The 13,353-nt window shown below is 41.9% G+C and overlaps 1 protein-coding gene across 1 annotated transcript in view; it reads right to left on the bottom strand.

The window, feature by feature from the left end:
- The window catches only part of LOC129848972 (ATP-dependent translocase ABCB1-like), a 30,562-nt gene extending 18,547 nt beyond the window's left edge, over positions 1-12,015 (bottom strand). The window contains exons 1-5 of the mRNA XM_055916054.1: positions 11,906-12,015; positions 11,767-11,812; positions 11,419-11,569; positions 1,017-1,179; positions 491-688 (exon numbers count right to left, since the gene is read on the bottom strand). Coding sequence (XP_055772029.1) covers positions 491-688; positions 1,017-1,179; positions 11,419-11,569; positions 11,767-11,812; positions 11,906-11,961 — 614 coding nt within the window. The 5' untranslated portion in view covers positions 11,962-12,015. The remainder of the gene's footprint in view (positions 1-490; positions 689-1,016; positions 1,180-11,418; positions 11,570-11,766; positions 11,813-11,905) is intronic.
- Positions 12,016-13,353: the final 1,338 nt, after the last annotated feature.

Below are 13,353 nucleotides of genomic sequence, written 5' to 3' on the forward strand. Positions count from 1 at the left end.
ATTGAGAAGTCCTATCTGGTGTGTATCAACCTGATATTGAGAAGTCCTATCTGGTGTGTATCAACCTGACGTTGAGAAGTCCTATCTGGTGTGTATCAACCTGACGTTGAGAAGTCCTATCTGGTGTGTATCAACCTGACGTTGAGAAGTCCTATCTGGTGTGTATCAACCTGACGTTGAGAAGTCCTATCTGGTGTGTATCAACCTGACGTTGAGAAGTCCTATCTGGTGTGTATCAACCTGATGTTGAGAAGTCCTATCTGGTGTGTATCAACCTGATGTTGAGAAGTCCTATCTGGTGTGTATCAACCTGATGTTGAGAAGTCCTATCTGGTGTGTATCAACCTGACGTTGAGAAGTCCTATCTGGTGTGTATCAACCTGACGTTGAGAAGTCCTATCTGGTGTGTATCAACCAGACGTTGAGAAGTCCTATCTGGTGTGTATCAACCTGATGTTAAGAAGTCCTACCTGGTGTGTATCAAACTTACTCTGTCAACCTGACGTTGAGAACTCCTATCTGGTGTGTATCAAACCAGGACATCTGTTGGTGTAGGATGGCATGGAAGTATTTCTCCCGGATCCGTTTGGTCTGTTTGGTGGCTGTCACTAAGAACAACATCACCTGAAAGGTCCCCAGCAGGAACACAGCACAACCGATCCCGATGAAGTAATAGGCATGTCTGGAAATTCAAATGTATTTATCACACAGTATATTTTAAAGCAATAAGCAACGGGGGTGGGGGTGGGGGTATATGGCCTGTTCTTACGCACAACACTATGCAAGAGTGCCTGGATACAGCCCTTAGCCGTGGTTTATTGGCCATATACCACAAACCCCCAGAGGTGCCCTATTGCTATTATCTAATTACATTGGTAATCAGTTTATAAGTAAAAATACATGTTTTGTCATGCCCGTGGTATACGTTCTGATATACCACGGCTGTCGGGCCAATCGGCATTCAGGGCTCAAACCACCCAGTTTATAATCATAAATAAAAGCGACATTGTATTTACATGAGGATATATTTATGATATAATATATTGATAATGTGTGTGTTATCTACTGTACTCATTATCACTTGCCGAGTCATTAGAGCCTGTATATCAACTCCAGGAATTTGAATACATCCGTCAGTTGAGTTCAATAAAGCGCTGATCTCCTCCACAGTGAAATTGGCTATGGAGAAATGACAATACCAGTAGTCAATGTTCACAATCTGGCGTGCCTAACATATGATATGTGTAGTATAAAACATAATCCACAAATCACCAAATATATGGTGAAGATATGCCTAAACAATGCAACCCATAATAGAAATAATCACATATATGTATCTCATACTGTAATACATGGCCACAAAGGAGCCCTGCACTTTATAGCCAATACACAGATGTAAGATCTTAATTTGAGCCAGTTTGCTTCAACAGGAAAATAATCCCGCAGCAACAGAACAGGTGAATTATTATGTGGATTATAATTAATGGGCATTTTTGTAGGGGTTGATACATTAAGAATGGTGCTGGATTGCATAGCGGCCGTTTTACTAGTTGCTGACCAATTCTGCTGTTAAGTGTGTATTTGTGTGTGGTTTTTTGCACATTGCATCCCCGTTTTTAAGACTTTTTTTTGTTAGGCTACATATACATTTCACACAAGTTTTAAATACATGGCACTTTTTTTATGATCCTCAAACTATTTACATACCGTCAGGAGTCAATTATTTGAGTACACAATATGACATTTTACAGGAAGGAAGTAGAGTTTACAATACAATATATTGTATGTTATTCTCAGAAAAGAAAATGTCGTCCCGCCACTCCCTCACCGTGTAGGTCTGTCGCTTGGTCAAGAGATGTTGATATCTGATACAGTGTTACATAATACATCCCATGCATCAACTGTATTTGCCCGGGCTTTGTTTATCCTAGCCACTGATCGCTCTAAACGAACAATATCTTGAAAATATGATAAGCATATTTGTGGTGAGAGGATTGCAGCGGGTAATGGAAGCACTATGGATAGTTTGTTTTGCTGCTGTTAACCCCGCATAAATTATTATCTTCTGAACCAGTTGCAGTCATACATGCTACTTTTATACACAGTAATTACACAACAAATATATTTATTTTTGGATAAAACACATGACATTTTGTATAGATAGTGGATATGTACTCAGACATGTATATCGTGTTTTCAGTTATAACTATTACTGATCATGAGCTTTTTAATCCCACCCCTCTGCTACACTCAGTCCAGCCCACCTAAATGTATCTCCGTGAGACCATCCTCTTTTCATTTCCACGTGCCATATATCTTTCCACTGTGCTGTGACGTCTTATATGAACTTTGAACCTTTCTAATCGCATAGTATCCAAAGATTGTAAGTTAAAGATTAATATTTATAATATTATATATATTGTTGAATGATTGACTTTCCAAATCTCCCAACAGGGCTATTTGCAGAGTTAATTTTAGGTAAATGTAATGCTTTTTCAGCCATTCCTGAAACTGAGATCAGAAACAAGCTCCATTGTGCTGATCTAAACTTTTTGGTACATAATGTTTCCCCCATTGTTTGCTCTGACCGAAAAGAGCTTCTGGACATCAGAACAGCGATAACTAATCTCGTATTGGATGAAGATTTCTACTTCAACCAGTTGGCGGTGCAGGACATACTGCTCACCCCGGACCAGACCCTAATCCTCCGCTCCCGGAGGAGAAAGTGCAAGAGAGGCCGACGTGCGGGCACCCTGACAAAACTACAGTCGTGGACAAAAAATGTTGAGAGTGACACAAATATACATTTTCACAAAGTCTGCTGCCTCAGTTTGTATGATGGCAATTTGCATACACTCCAGAATGTTATGAAGAGTGATCAAATTAATTGCAAAGTCACTCTTTGTCATGCAAATGAACTGAATCCCCCCAAAATATTTCCACTGCATTTCAGCCCTACCACAAAAGGACTAGCTGACGTCATGTCAGTGATTCAGTAATTCATTAACACAGGTGTGAGTGTTGACGAGGACAAGGCTGGAGATCACTCGGTCATGCTGATTGAGTTCGAATAACAGACTGGAAGTTTCAAAATGAGGGTGGGGCTTGGAATCATTGTTCTTCCTCTGTCAACCATGGTTACCTGCAAGGAAACACGTGCCGTCATCATTGCTTTGCACAAAAAGGGCTTCACAGGCAAGGATATTGCTGCCAGTAAGATTGCACCTAAATCAACCATTTATCGGATCATCAAGAACTTCAAGGAAAGCGGTTCAAATGTTGTGAAGAAGGCTCCAGGGCGCCCAAGAAATTCCAGCAAGCGCCAGGACCATCTCCTAAAGTTGATTCAGCTGCGGGATCGGGACACCACCAGTACAGAGTTGCTCAGGAATGGCAGCAGGCAGGTGTGAGTGCATCTGCACGCACAGTGAGGCAAAGACTTTTGGAGGATGGCCTGGTGTCAAGGGCAGCAAAGAAGCCACTTCTCTCCAGGAAAAATATAATGGACAGACTGATATTCTGCAAAAGGTACAGAGATCGGACTGCTGAGGACTGGGGTAAAGTCATTTTCTCTGATGAATCCCCTATCCGATTGTTTGGGGCATCCGGAAAAAAGCTTGTCCGGAGAAGACAAGGTGAGCGCTACCATCAGTCCTGTGTCATGCCAACAGTAAAGCATCCTGAGACCATTCATGTGTGGGTTTGCTTCTCAGCCAAGGGAGTGGGCTCACTCTCAAATTTGCTTATTAAGAACACGGCCATGAATAAAGAATGGTACCAACACATCTTCCGAGAGCAACTTCTCCCAACCATTCAGGAACAGTTTGCCTTTTTCAGCATGATGGAGCACCTTGCCATAAGGTGGCTCTGGGAACAAAACATCGATATTTTGGGTCCATGGCCAGGAAACTCCCCAGACCTTAATCCCATTGAGAACTTGTGGTCAATCGTCAAGAGGCGGGTGGACAAACAAAACCCCACAAATTCTGACAAACTCCAAGCATTGATTATGCAAGAATTGGCTGCCATCAGTCAGGATGTGGCCACGAAGTTAATTGACAGCATGCCAGGGTGGATTGCAGAGGTCTTGAAAAAGAAGGGTCAACACTGCCTTTGACACTTATGAATTCTTTGTAATTATACTTCAGTATTCCATAGTAACATCTGACAAATTTCTAAAGACACTGAAGCAGCAAACTTTGTGAAAATTAATTTTTGTGTCATTCTCAGATCTTATGGCCACAATTGTACATAGATGAGAACATAAACTTCCTCTACCCTCTGTTCTATTAGCAAACGTGCAAGAGAACAAACTGGACAAGCTCTTTGAGACTATCCTTTTAATTGAACCTGAAGAACTGTCAGGACCCGGTTACAAACTCGGGTCTCTGGTGTGAGAAACAGTCACTTAGCAAACTGAGCCACTAATAGTTGGCAGAACCCAGAATATGAGGCAGACACAGCAGTACTTGAGACGGTGCTTTAATAAAGTAAAAAGGAAAGTACTTCAGGCAAAAATATAAATCCACAACGTCAAAAGTAATTCCAAGAGAAAAAAGGTAAATCCTCCAAGACAAAAGGTAAATCCACAAGGTGGTAGATACCGCAGGGGAAAAAACTCAAAAGAATAATCAAAAATAAATAAACAAGAACAAAAACAGAGTACCTCAAGAGAATCCAACAGGAGTAACACATGTTCACAGCATCGCTGGGGCTGGGTGCTAACATACAAACACAGAGCAAAGAACTGAGGAAAACTAAGGGTTTAAATACATTCAAGGGAAACGAGGCACAGGTGCAAATAATAACTGGAAACAAGAGAAAACAAAAGGGTCAAAAAAGCACAATGGGGGCATCTAGTGGCCAAAACCGGAACAATCCTGGCCAAATCCTGACAAAGAACTGTAATATCCCATGTTTCTTAGAGTCGTGGCTGAACAAGAACACGGATAATATACATCTAGCTCGGGTTAGATCAAGGGTGGAGATGAGTGTCTCTGTTAACAACAGCTGGTGAGTGATATTAAGGAAGTCTCGAGGTTCTGCTCACCTGAGTAAGAATACCTCATGATAAGCTGTAGACTATACTATTTACCAAGATAGCTGTGGATTTAACACCACAAGCCTAGAAGATGGTGTGTACCCTCAGACATGGAGGGGGGCAAAGGTAATTCCGCTACCCAAGAAAAGCAGAGCACCCTTTAATGGTTCAAACACCTGACAAGTCAGCCTGTTACAAGTGCTTAGCAAACTTTTGGAAAGAAAAAATAGTTTGATCAAATACAAAGTTATTTTACAGAAAACGAACAGAATTTCAGCATGCTTATAGGGATGGGCACTCAACATGCTCAGCACTGACAAATGGTTGATGATTGGCTGAAATAAATGAATAGTAAGAATATGGTGGGAGCTGTTTTGTTAGACTTCAGAGCAGCTTTTGATATAATGATCCTGAAAAATGTTCATCCTCTGCCTTATTATGCATTGACAGTTACCTATCTAATAGAACACAGAGGGTTTTGTTAATGGAAGCCTCTCTCACGCAAATTCCGTTGAGTGTGGTGTACCGCAGGGCAGCTGGCTTGGGCTATTGTTTTCTGTTTTTACAAATGACCTTCCACTGAACTTGAATAAAACCTGTTTGTCTATGTACGCTGACAAAATCAATAGTATATACGTCTTCTGCAACAGTAACATAAATACTGAGACACTTAATATAGAGCTCCAGTCAGTTTTAGAATGGGTAACTAGCAAAATGGGTAACTAGTAATAGTCTGGTGCTTAATATCTCAAAAACAAAATGCATAATTTATTTAACAAATCAATCAGTCAACGTTAAACCTCGTTTAGATCTATTATTGAATAATGTGGCTATTGAGCAGGTTGATGAGACTAAACTGCTGGGTGTAACCCTAGATAGTAAGCTGTCATGGTCAAAACATATAGACTCAATGGTTGCTAAAACGGGAAGAGATCTGTCCATGATCGGGCATTGCTCTGCCTTCTTGACATATCACACTTAGATGTACTGTACTTGGAGGGTAAGTGTCAGTAACATGCATACCAGTCTCTCCTGGCTCAAAGTTGAGGAGAGATTGACTGAACCACTATTGGTCTTTGTGCAAGGTATTGATGTGTTGAAGATACCGAACTGTCTGTTCAAGCAATTGGAACAGTTCTGACAATCATCAGTACAACACAAGACATGAACCAGAGGTTTCTTCACCGTCCCCAGGTCCAGAACAGAGGTTGGGAAACGTACAGTATTAAATAGAGCTGTGACTACATGGAACTCTCTGCCACTCCAGGTAACTCAAGCTAGCAATAAAATCAGTTTAAAAAACAGGTAAAAGAACACCTTCCTGCACAAAGGGGACTGTGAAGATACACAGCCATTTTATATATTTTGTATTGTAATGTTAATTGAACTATGTTTTAGATCTAGATATTGTGTGTATGTACTGATACGTAGGCTTTGTGATGTTTCAAATGTATGTATTTCAGTCCTTGACTAATAATGTGCTGTACTATGTCTGATGTTAGTATGTTTCATGTGGATCCCAGGAAGAGTAGCTGATGCTTCTGCAGCAGCTAATGGAGATCCTAATAAATGTCAAATACCAAAACGATGCTGGCACTAAGACCGCACTCAACAAGCTATATAGGACCATAAGCAAACAAGAAAATGCTCACCCAGAGGCAGCGCTCCTAGTGGATGGGGATTTTAATGCAGGAAAACTGAAATCCTACCAGCATGTCACCTGTGCAACTAGAGGCGAAAAAACTAGAAATCACCTTTACTCCACAAAGAGAGATGCATACAAAGCTCTCCCTTGCCCTCCATTTGGCAAATCTGACCATAACGCTATCCTTCCATGCTTGCTTTGAGGAAAGCAATACTGAACCATGCATGAGAGCACTGCCTGTTCCGGATGACTGTGTGATCACACTCTCCGTAGCCAGTCTGAGTAAGACCTGATGGGCTCTTTTGCTCTCAAAACAGCCTCAATTCACCGGGGCATGGACTCTACAAGGTGTCGAAAGCATTCCACAGGGATGCTGGCCCATGTTGACTCCAATGCTTCCCACAGTTGTGTCAAGTTGGCTGGATGTCATTTGGGTGGTGGACCAAACTTGATACACATGGGATACCAGCAGCGTTGCAGTTCTTGACACAGACTGTTGCGCCTGGCGCCTACTACCATACCCTGTTCAAAGGCACTTAAATATTTTGTCTTGCCCATTGACCCTCTCTGAATTCATGTCTCAATTGTCTAAAGACTTAAAAACCCTTCTTTAAACCTGTCTCCTCCCCGTCATCGAAACTGATTGAAGTGGATTTAACAAGTGACATCAATAAGGGTTCACCTGTCATGGAAAGAGCAGGTGTCCTTAATGTTTTGTATACTCAGTGTACGGTCCCTCAGTTGACAGTGCACGTCAGAGCAGAAATTATACCATGAAATCCAAGGAACTGTCTGTAGATCTCCGAGATAGATTTGTGATGAGGCACATACAGTGTTTGGGGAAGGGTATAAAACAATTTGTAGAGTTTTGAAAGTTTCCAATAGCACAGCGGTCTCCATCATTGGGAAATTATAAAACATATGGAACTACCCAGAGTAGAGCTGGCCATCCGACCAACGTCTGACCAAACTGAGAAACCGGGCAAAAAGGACCTTGGTCAGGTAGCTGACCAAGAACCCAATGACCACTCTAACAAAACTACAGAGTTCCTAGCAGTTAGAGCGTTGGGACAGTAACCGAAAGGTTGCTTGTTTGAATCCCTGAACTGGCAAGGTGAGCAAGACAGTTAACCCCCACAACTGCTCCCGAAGAGCAATGACGTCGATTAAGGAATCTTCCCTCTCCTCCCTGATTCAGAAGGGTTAAATGCGGAAGACAACAGTTGTGCAACTGACTAGAGATCCCCTTTCCCTTTCCTTGGCTGAGATGGGAGAAGGACAACAGTCTCTACAGCACTTCACCAATATTGGCTTTATTGGAGAGTGGCCAGATGGAAGCCACTCCTGAGAAAAGGCAATGACAGTTGGAGTTTGCAAAAAAAAGTAATGTGAAAGACTGAGATCATAAGGGAAAAACATGCACAGCTCATCACCTATTTAAAAGCTACACGGTAGGGATGGTGTTAAGTGGCAGGGACTGTGAGACTGGATAGAGGGAACAATAAATAGAGCCAAATCCTTGGTGTGAACATGCTTCAGAGTGTAAATTACCTTAGACTGGGGCGAAGATATCTTTTGGGGTGTACATTTGACCCCTTTTTCTCCCCAATTTTGTGATATCCAATTGGTAGTTACAGTCTTGTCCCATCGCTGCAACTCCCGTATGGACTCGGGAGAGGCGAAGGTCAAGAGCCATGCACCCTTCAAATTACAACCCTGCCAAGCAGCACTGCTTCTTGCCACACTGCTCGCTTAACCCGTAAGCCGGCTGCACCAATGTGTCAGAGGAAACACCATACAATTAGCGTCACGAGTCATCATGCATGCGCCCGGCCCGCCACAAGGAGTCACTAGAGCACAATGGGACAAGGACATCCTGGCCGGCCAAACCGTCTCCTAACCCGGACAATGCTGGGCCAATTGTGCGCTACCTCATGGGTTTCCCGGTATCGAACCCGGGTCTGTAGTGACGCATCTAGCATGGCGATGCAGTGATTTAAACCGCTGTGCCACTTGGTAGGCTGGGGCGAAGATTTACATTCCAACAGGACAATGACTGCTGACAGAACCAGGAAGTGCTGGAGTCAGTCAACATTCTCAGTGGGGAGGGGTGAAGTATAAACAGTAAACATTCACAAGGTGGGATACACTGGCAGTGGGGAGGGGTGAAGTATGTACAGTAAAAATTCACAAGGTGGGATACACTGGCAGTGGGGACAGGGTGAAGTATAAACAGTAAACATTCACAAGGTGGGATACACTAGCAGTGGGGACAGGGTGAAGTATAAACAGTAAACATTCACAAGGTGGGATACACTGGCAGTAGGGACAGGATGAAGTATAAACAGTAAACATTCACAAGGTGGGATACACTGGCAGTGGGGACAGGGTGAAGTATAAACAGTAAACATTCACAAGGTGGGATACACTGGCAGTGGGGACAGGGTGAAGTATAAACAGTAAACATTCACAAGGTGGGATACACTGGCAGTGGGGACAGGGTGAAGTACAAACAGTAAACATTCACAAGGTGGGATACACTGGCAGTGGGGACAGGGTGAAGTATAAACAGTAAACATTCACAAGGTGGGATACACTAGCAGTGGGGAGGGTTGAAGTATAAACAGTAAACATTCACAAGGTGGGATACACTGGCAGTGGGGACAGGGTGAAGTATAAACAGTAAACATTCACAAGGTGGGATACACTAGCAGTGGGGACAGGGTGAAGTATAAACAGTAAACATTCACAAGGTGGGATACACTGGCAGTGGGGACAGGGTGAAGTATAAACAGTAAACATTCTCTGCATTGTTGGGAAGGACCCGTGAGTAAGCATTCCCCTGATAGGGCTCTGTTTTTGGCTGGCGTTAAGGCAGGGCTAGTGTCAAACGGACGTTCATTTGCAATTCCGACCTCTTAAAACCAGCACTCTGCTATAGTTAAACTATTGCGCAAGGATTGGTAATTTCCCTGTCTTGTTCCAGTTTGCTTGCGCTCAGATGGGAGGGGTGGAAATATTTGAGTTGCGTCCTTAAAGACATGATCACGGTGCTAATTTCAGGGAGTGCTGGCAGGGATATTTAAGACCAAACAGAAGCTGGTTTTACCGATTTATACAGCGGATATCCAGCCGTGACTCACACTGCTCATATGAATATGGAACAAGAGTTATGTGCTTTTGGTGCCTGTATAGGCCTTCATAGTATTTAAAAACATTAAACACTATATTTTCCCCCCATTTCATTTGATTTGATTAAAAACCAAGCATAGCCTCCGATTCTGTCAATAAAGGCTGGTTTGTTTTTGTCCTGCCCAATGCAATCAAGTAGGCTAGTCAAGATTGTATAAAGGGTTGGAAACAAATCTTAATCACCAAAGCTTTATTAAAAGATCAAGTTTGAGAGGAGCAAAACACTGAACTGACGTTCCCTTTTTATCTATGTATTGTAGGCAGGCGTACATTATTTTAGCCATGCTTTGAACGTGCATTAAAACCCCTCCATGATGTAGGCTACATGTGTCCATGCCCATCATGAAACGAAAGATGAGAACCTCAGTGAATGCTGGTAAACCTCATATTTAGAAGTTATTTTCCTGCAACAACTGCTTGTTTTCCGTTTTATATTTTGAAACCCCATCCCTCTGTAGGCTACCCTTACCCCAGGCCTACTATAACGAAGGCTGGTTCTACAGCAATGCGTCTGTATTTTTTATCCTAGTGATTCTGTGATATCTCTACATTTTACATTTATTTATTGTTGTTGTTGTTGTTGTTGTTGTTGTTGGAAAAACTAAAAGATTGCTTGTTTTAATTTGTAATTTTATTATGTATTAGAATTCTCCCAAATTTCAGTCTTGTATCATCGCTGCGACTCCCCAACGGGCTCAGAGGATTGAACCTGGGTCTGTACCGGCACCTCAAGCACTGTGAGTGCCTTAGACTGCTGCGCTACTCGGGGGGCCCCTCACTTTCTCTTTATATTGGATCTCTGTCCAGCTACTGAGAAAAGAAAACCCTCCACAGTCTGCATTGTTCTACTATTATATCACCACCGGGAGTAATTATGGTGCCTGTAAGTGTATTTAGACATAGCCTATTTAATACACGTTGTTGTTTCGTTTTGTTTCAAATGTGATTATCTCTCTTTTTAGGCCTTATCAATAATGAATTGTTTCTAGCTTATTGACAACTTTTGGCATGTCCCTGCTCAGCCATAATGCACTTTACAGTAGACCCCTATATCAGTGTGAATGCTATGTATATCTGTCCACATTGACACCATGCAATTACTTAGAACAAAGCAAAGATAGGATAGGTCTACATTGTGTTATTTAATTTCTGTAAGCTGTTTAACAAACTATAATGGACTAACTTTGGATTTGGAGTTGATTCCAAGGCGATACATAAAATACCATAAATACACAACTTGAATAAACCATGTATTTAGCCATGGAGCACTTTCTGATTGGCCAGTGAGGGGCCAAGCCTGACACACCCATAACTGGTTTAATCGTCAAAACTAAGCCCTTTCTCGCCACCGTCAGCACTGCGCCGATCATTTTTGGTTGTGAAAATAGAAAAATATTTCTGACAAACTCCCAACCTAAAGCTCTACCGCCAGCGCTTAGATTTACCATTGCATTAGGTTTGTTAAAATAGAGCCCTTGTCCTGCAACAGAGTGATCAAATGACAATGCTACATGTGTACCTTGTCAAACAGAATATGTACCTGTATGGTTGAGCTGCTGTCCACTTTGTACAAAGCTGTCGGTCATCTGTCCATACACAACACACATAAGGGGCAGGGCTATCCCGTGGAGAGCAGCACATAGCAGGCCGATTATCATTAGGAGCACCTCACAACCAGTAGCGTAGCGGAACTGCAAACACAACACACATAAAACCACAGTCAAATGCAGCAGACGTTGGAATGACTGGAGAATATGAATCTTGTCAAGATCACTTGTAACAAATTACCCCATTTTGACATATACTACATGTACTACAGTGTATGTGCAAATTGCCAAAAGATTCTTGTGTATTTCCTGCTATTTCTGAAACCAAAATCAGGACATACCAACTGGAAAAATCCCACTGCTTTTGCTGGTTCTTTTTTCTTCCTTCTTGAGAATGAAACATAGATTCATGAGCAAACCAAAATATATTTAACTGTATTAGGAGTAAAGTAGGAATGCCATTATGGCAATGTTACTTACCCGAGGCCCTTCTTTGGCTTGCGCTCCGTGTCAACGGTTGGCTGCCCCTCTGTCATCCGCTCCTGAGGCTTCGTATCCTCATGGAAGGCCGGGTTGGGGTAGCCTTTTGCAAATACCTCTGAATCAATTAAACATTTACCAATGATCAATTAAACATTACCAATGATCAATTAAACTAAACAATTAAGCTATCTGCCATCCAATGATACTGCCTGGTCTCATTGATTAGACATAACACAGTAAATGTACATTCGGGATACTCAAATTAGTATGTTAGCTAATTGTTCCCCTAACCGTAAATGCAATCCTTTTAGCTAAACCTTCCCCTAACCATAACCCTTTTATTTACCCTTCCCATAACCATATGTCACGCCCTGACCATAGTTTGCTTTGTATGTTTTATGTTTTGTTTGGTCAGGGTGTGATCTGTGTGGGCATTCTATGTTGTAAGTCTGGTTTGTCTATTTCTATGTGTTTGACCTGATATGGTTCTCAATCAGAGACAGGTGTTTTGCGTTGTCTCTGATTGGGAACCATATTTAGGTAGTCTGTTTTCTATTGTGGGTTGTGGGGTATTGTCTTTAGTTTGTTACGTGTGTGCATTATAGGCTGAGGTGTAATTTTCTTTCTTACACTTGACACCCTATGGTTTTTGGGTTGTCAAGTTGTATGTTCTGCGCCCTGTATTGTTTGGGCTTCATTTTTTGTGTGCCTTAGTAAAGAGCACTAGACCTCAGTGGAACTCTCTCTGCGTCTGATTCCTGCACCCACCTAGTCCCGCGTGACACCATAACTCTAACCTTAACCCTTTAACCTAACTCCAAACTTAACCCTAACCTTAACCCTAACCCCTAAACCTTACCCCCTAGCCTAGCTAACGTTAGCAAGCTAGCTAAAGTTAGCCACCTAGCTACCTAGCTAGAATTCGTAACATATCATACTTTTAGCAAATTCGGAACATATTGATATTTTTCTAATTCGTAACATATAATACAAATTGTAATTCATAACATGTCATCCGAAATTGGTGATGGACATCCACAAAGTAATACATACCATACAAAACTTAACATATCATACTAAATTGATTTTAAGATTTACGTAGAGAATAATACGAAATGCTCAAAGACCAGGTTGAATGACACCTCTCACTTTGGTGTACTGACTGTACAGAATTATTTTATTTCACTTACTGATTATATCAGTCAACCACAATTCCTTCTAATCTACTCTTAACTAGGAATTCTATGCTAATACATAAGACAGTAAATGATGTGAGACAGATATTACCCTCAGGGATGGTTGGTAGAGAGTCTGGCATGTCCCCATCCTCTCTCACCATGGTGAATGAACTCAGACGCTGCCTTCCTGGAATTCAGAGAAAGCGATTTTAAACTGTAATTTCAATGTAGTAAATATGAGAATATTTGCAGACCCTAAATGAATGA

This window comes from Salvelinus fontinalis, unplaced genomic scaffold (assembly GCF_029448725.1).
Source record: "Salvelinus fontinalis isolate EN_2023a unplaced genomic scaffold, ASM2944872v1 scaffold_1305, whole genome shotgun sequence".
Lineage (NCBI taxonomy): Eukaryota > Metazoa > Chordata > Actinopteri > Salmoniformes > Salmonidae > Salvelinus > Salvelinus fontinalis.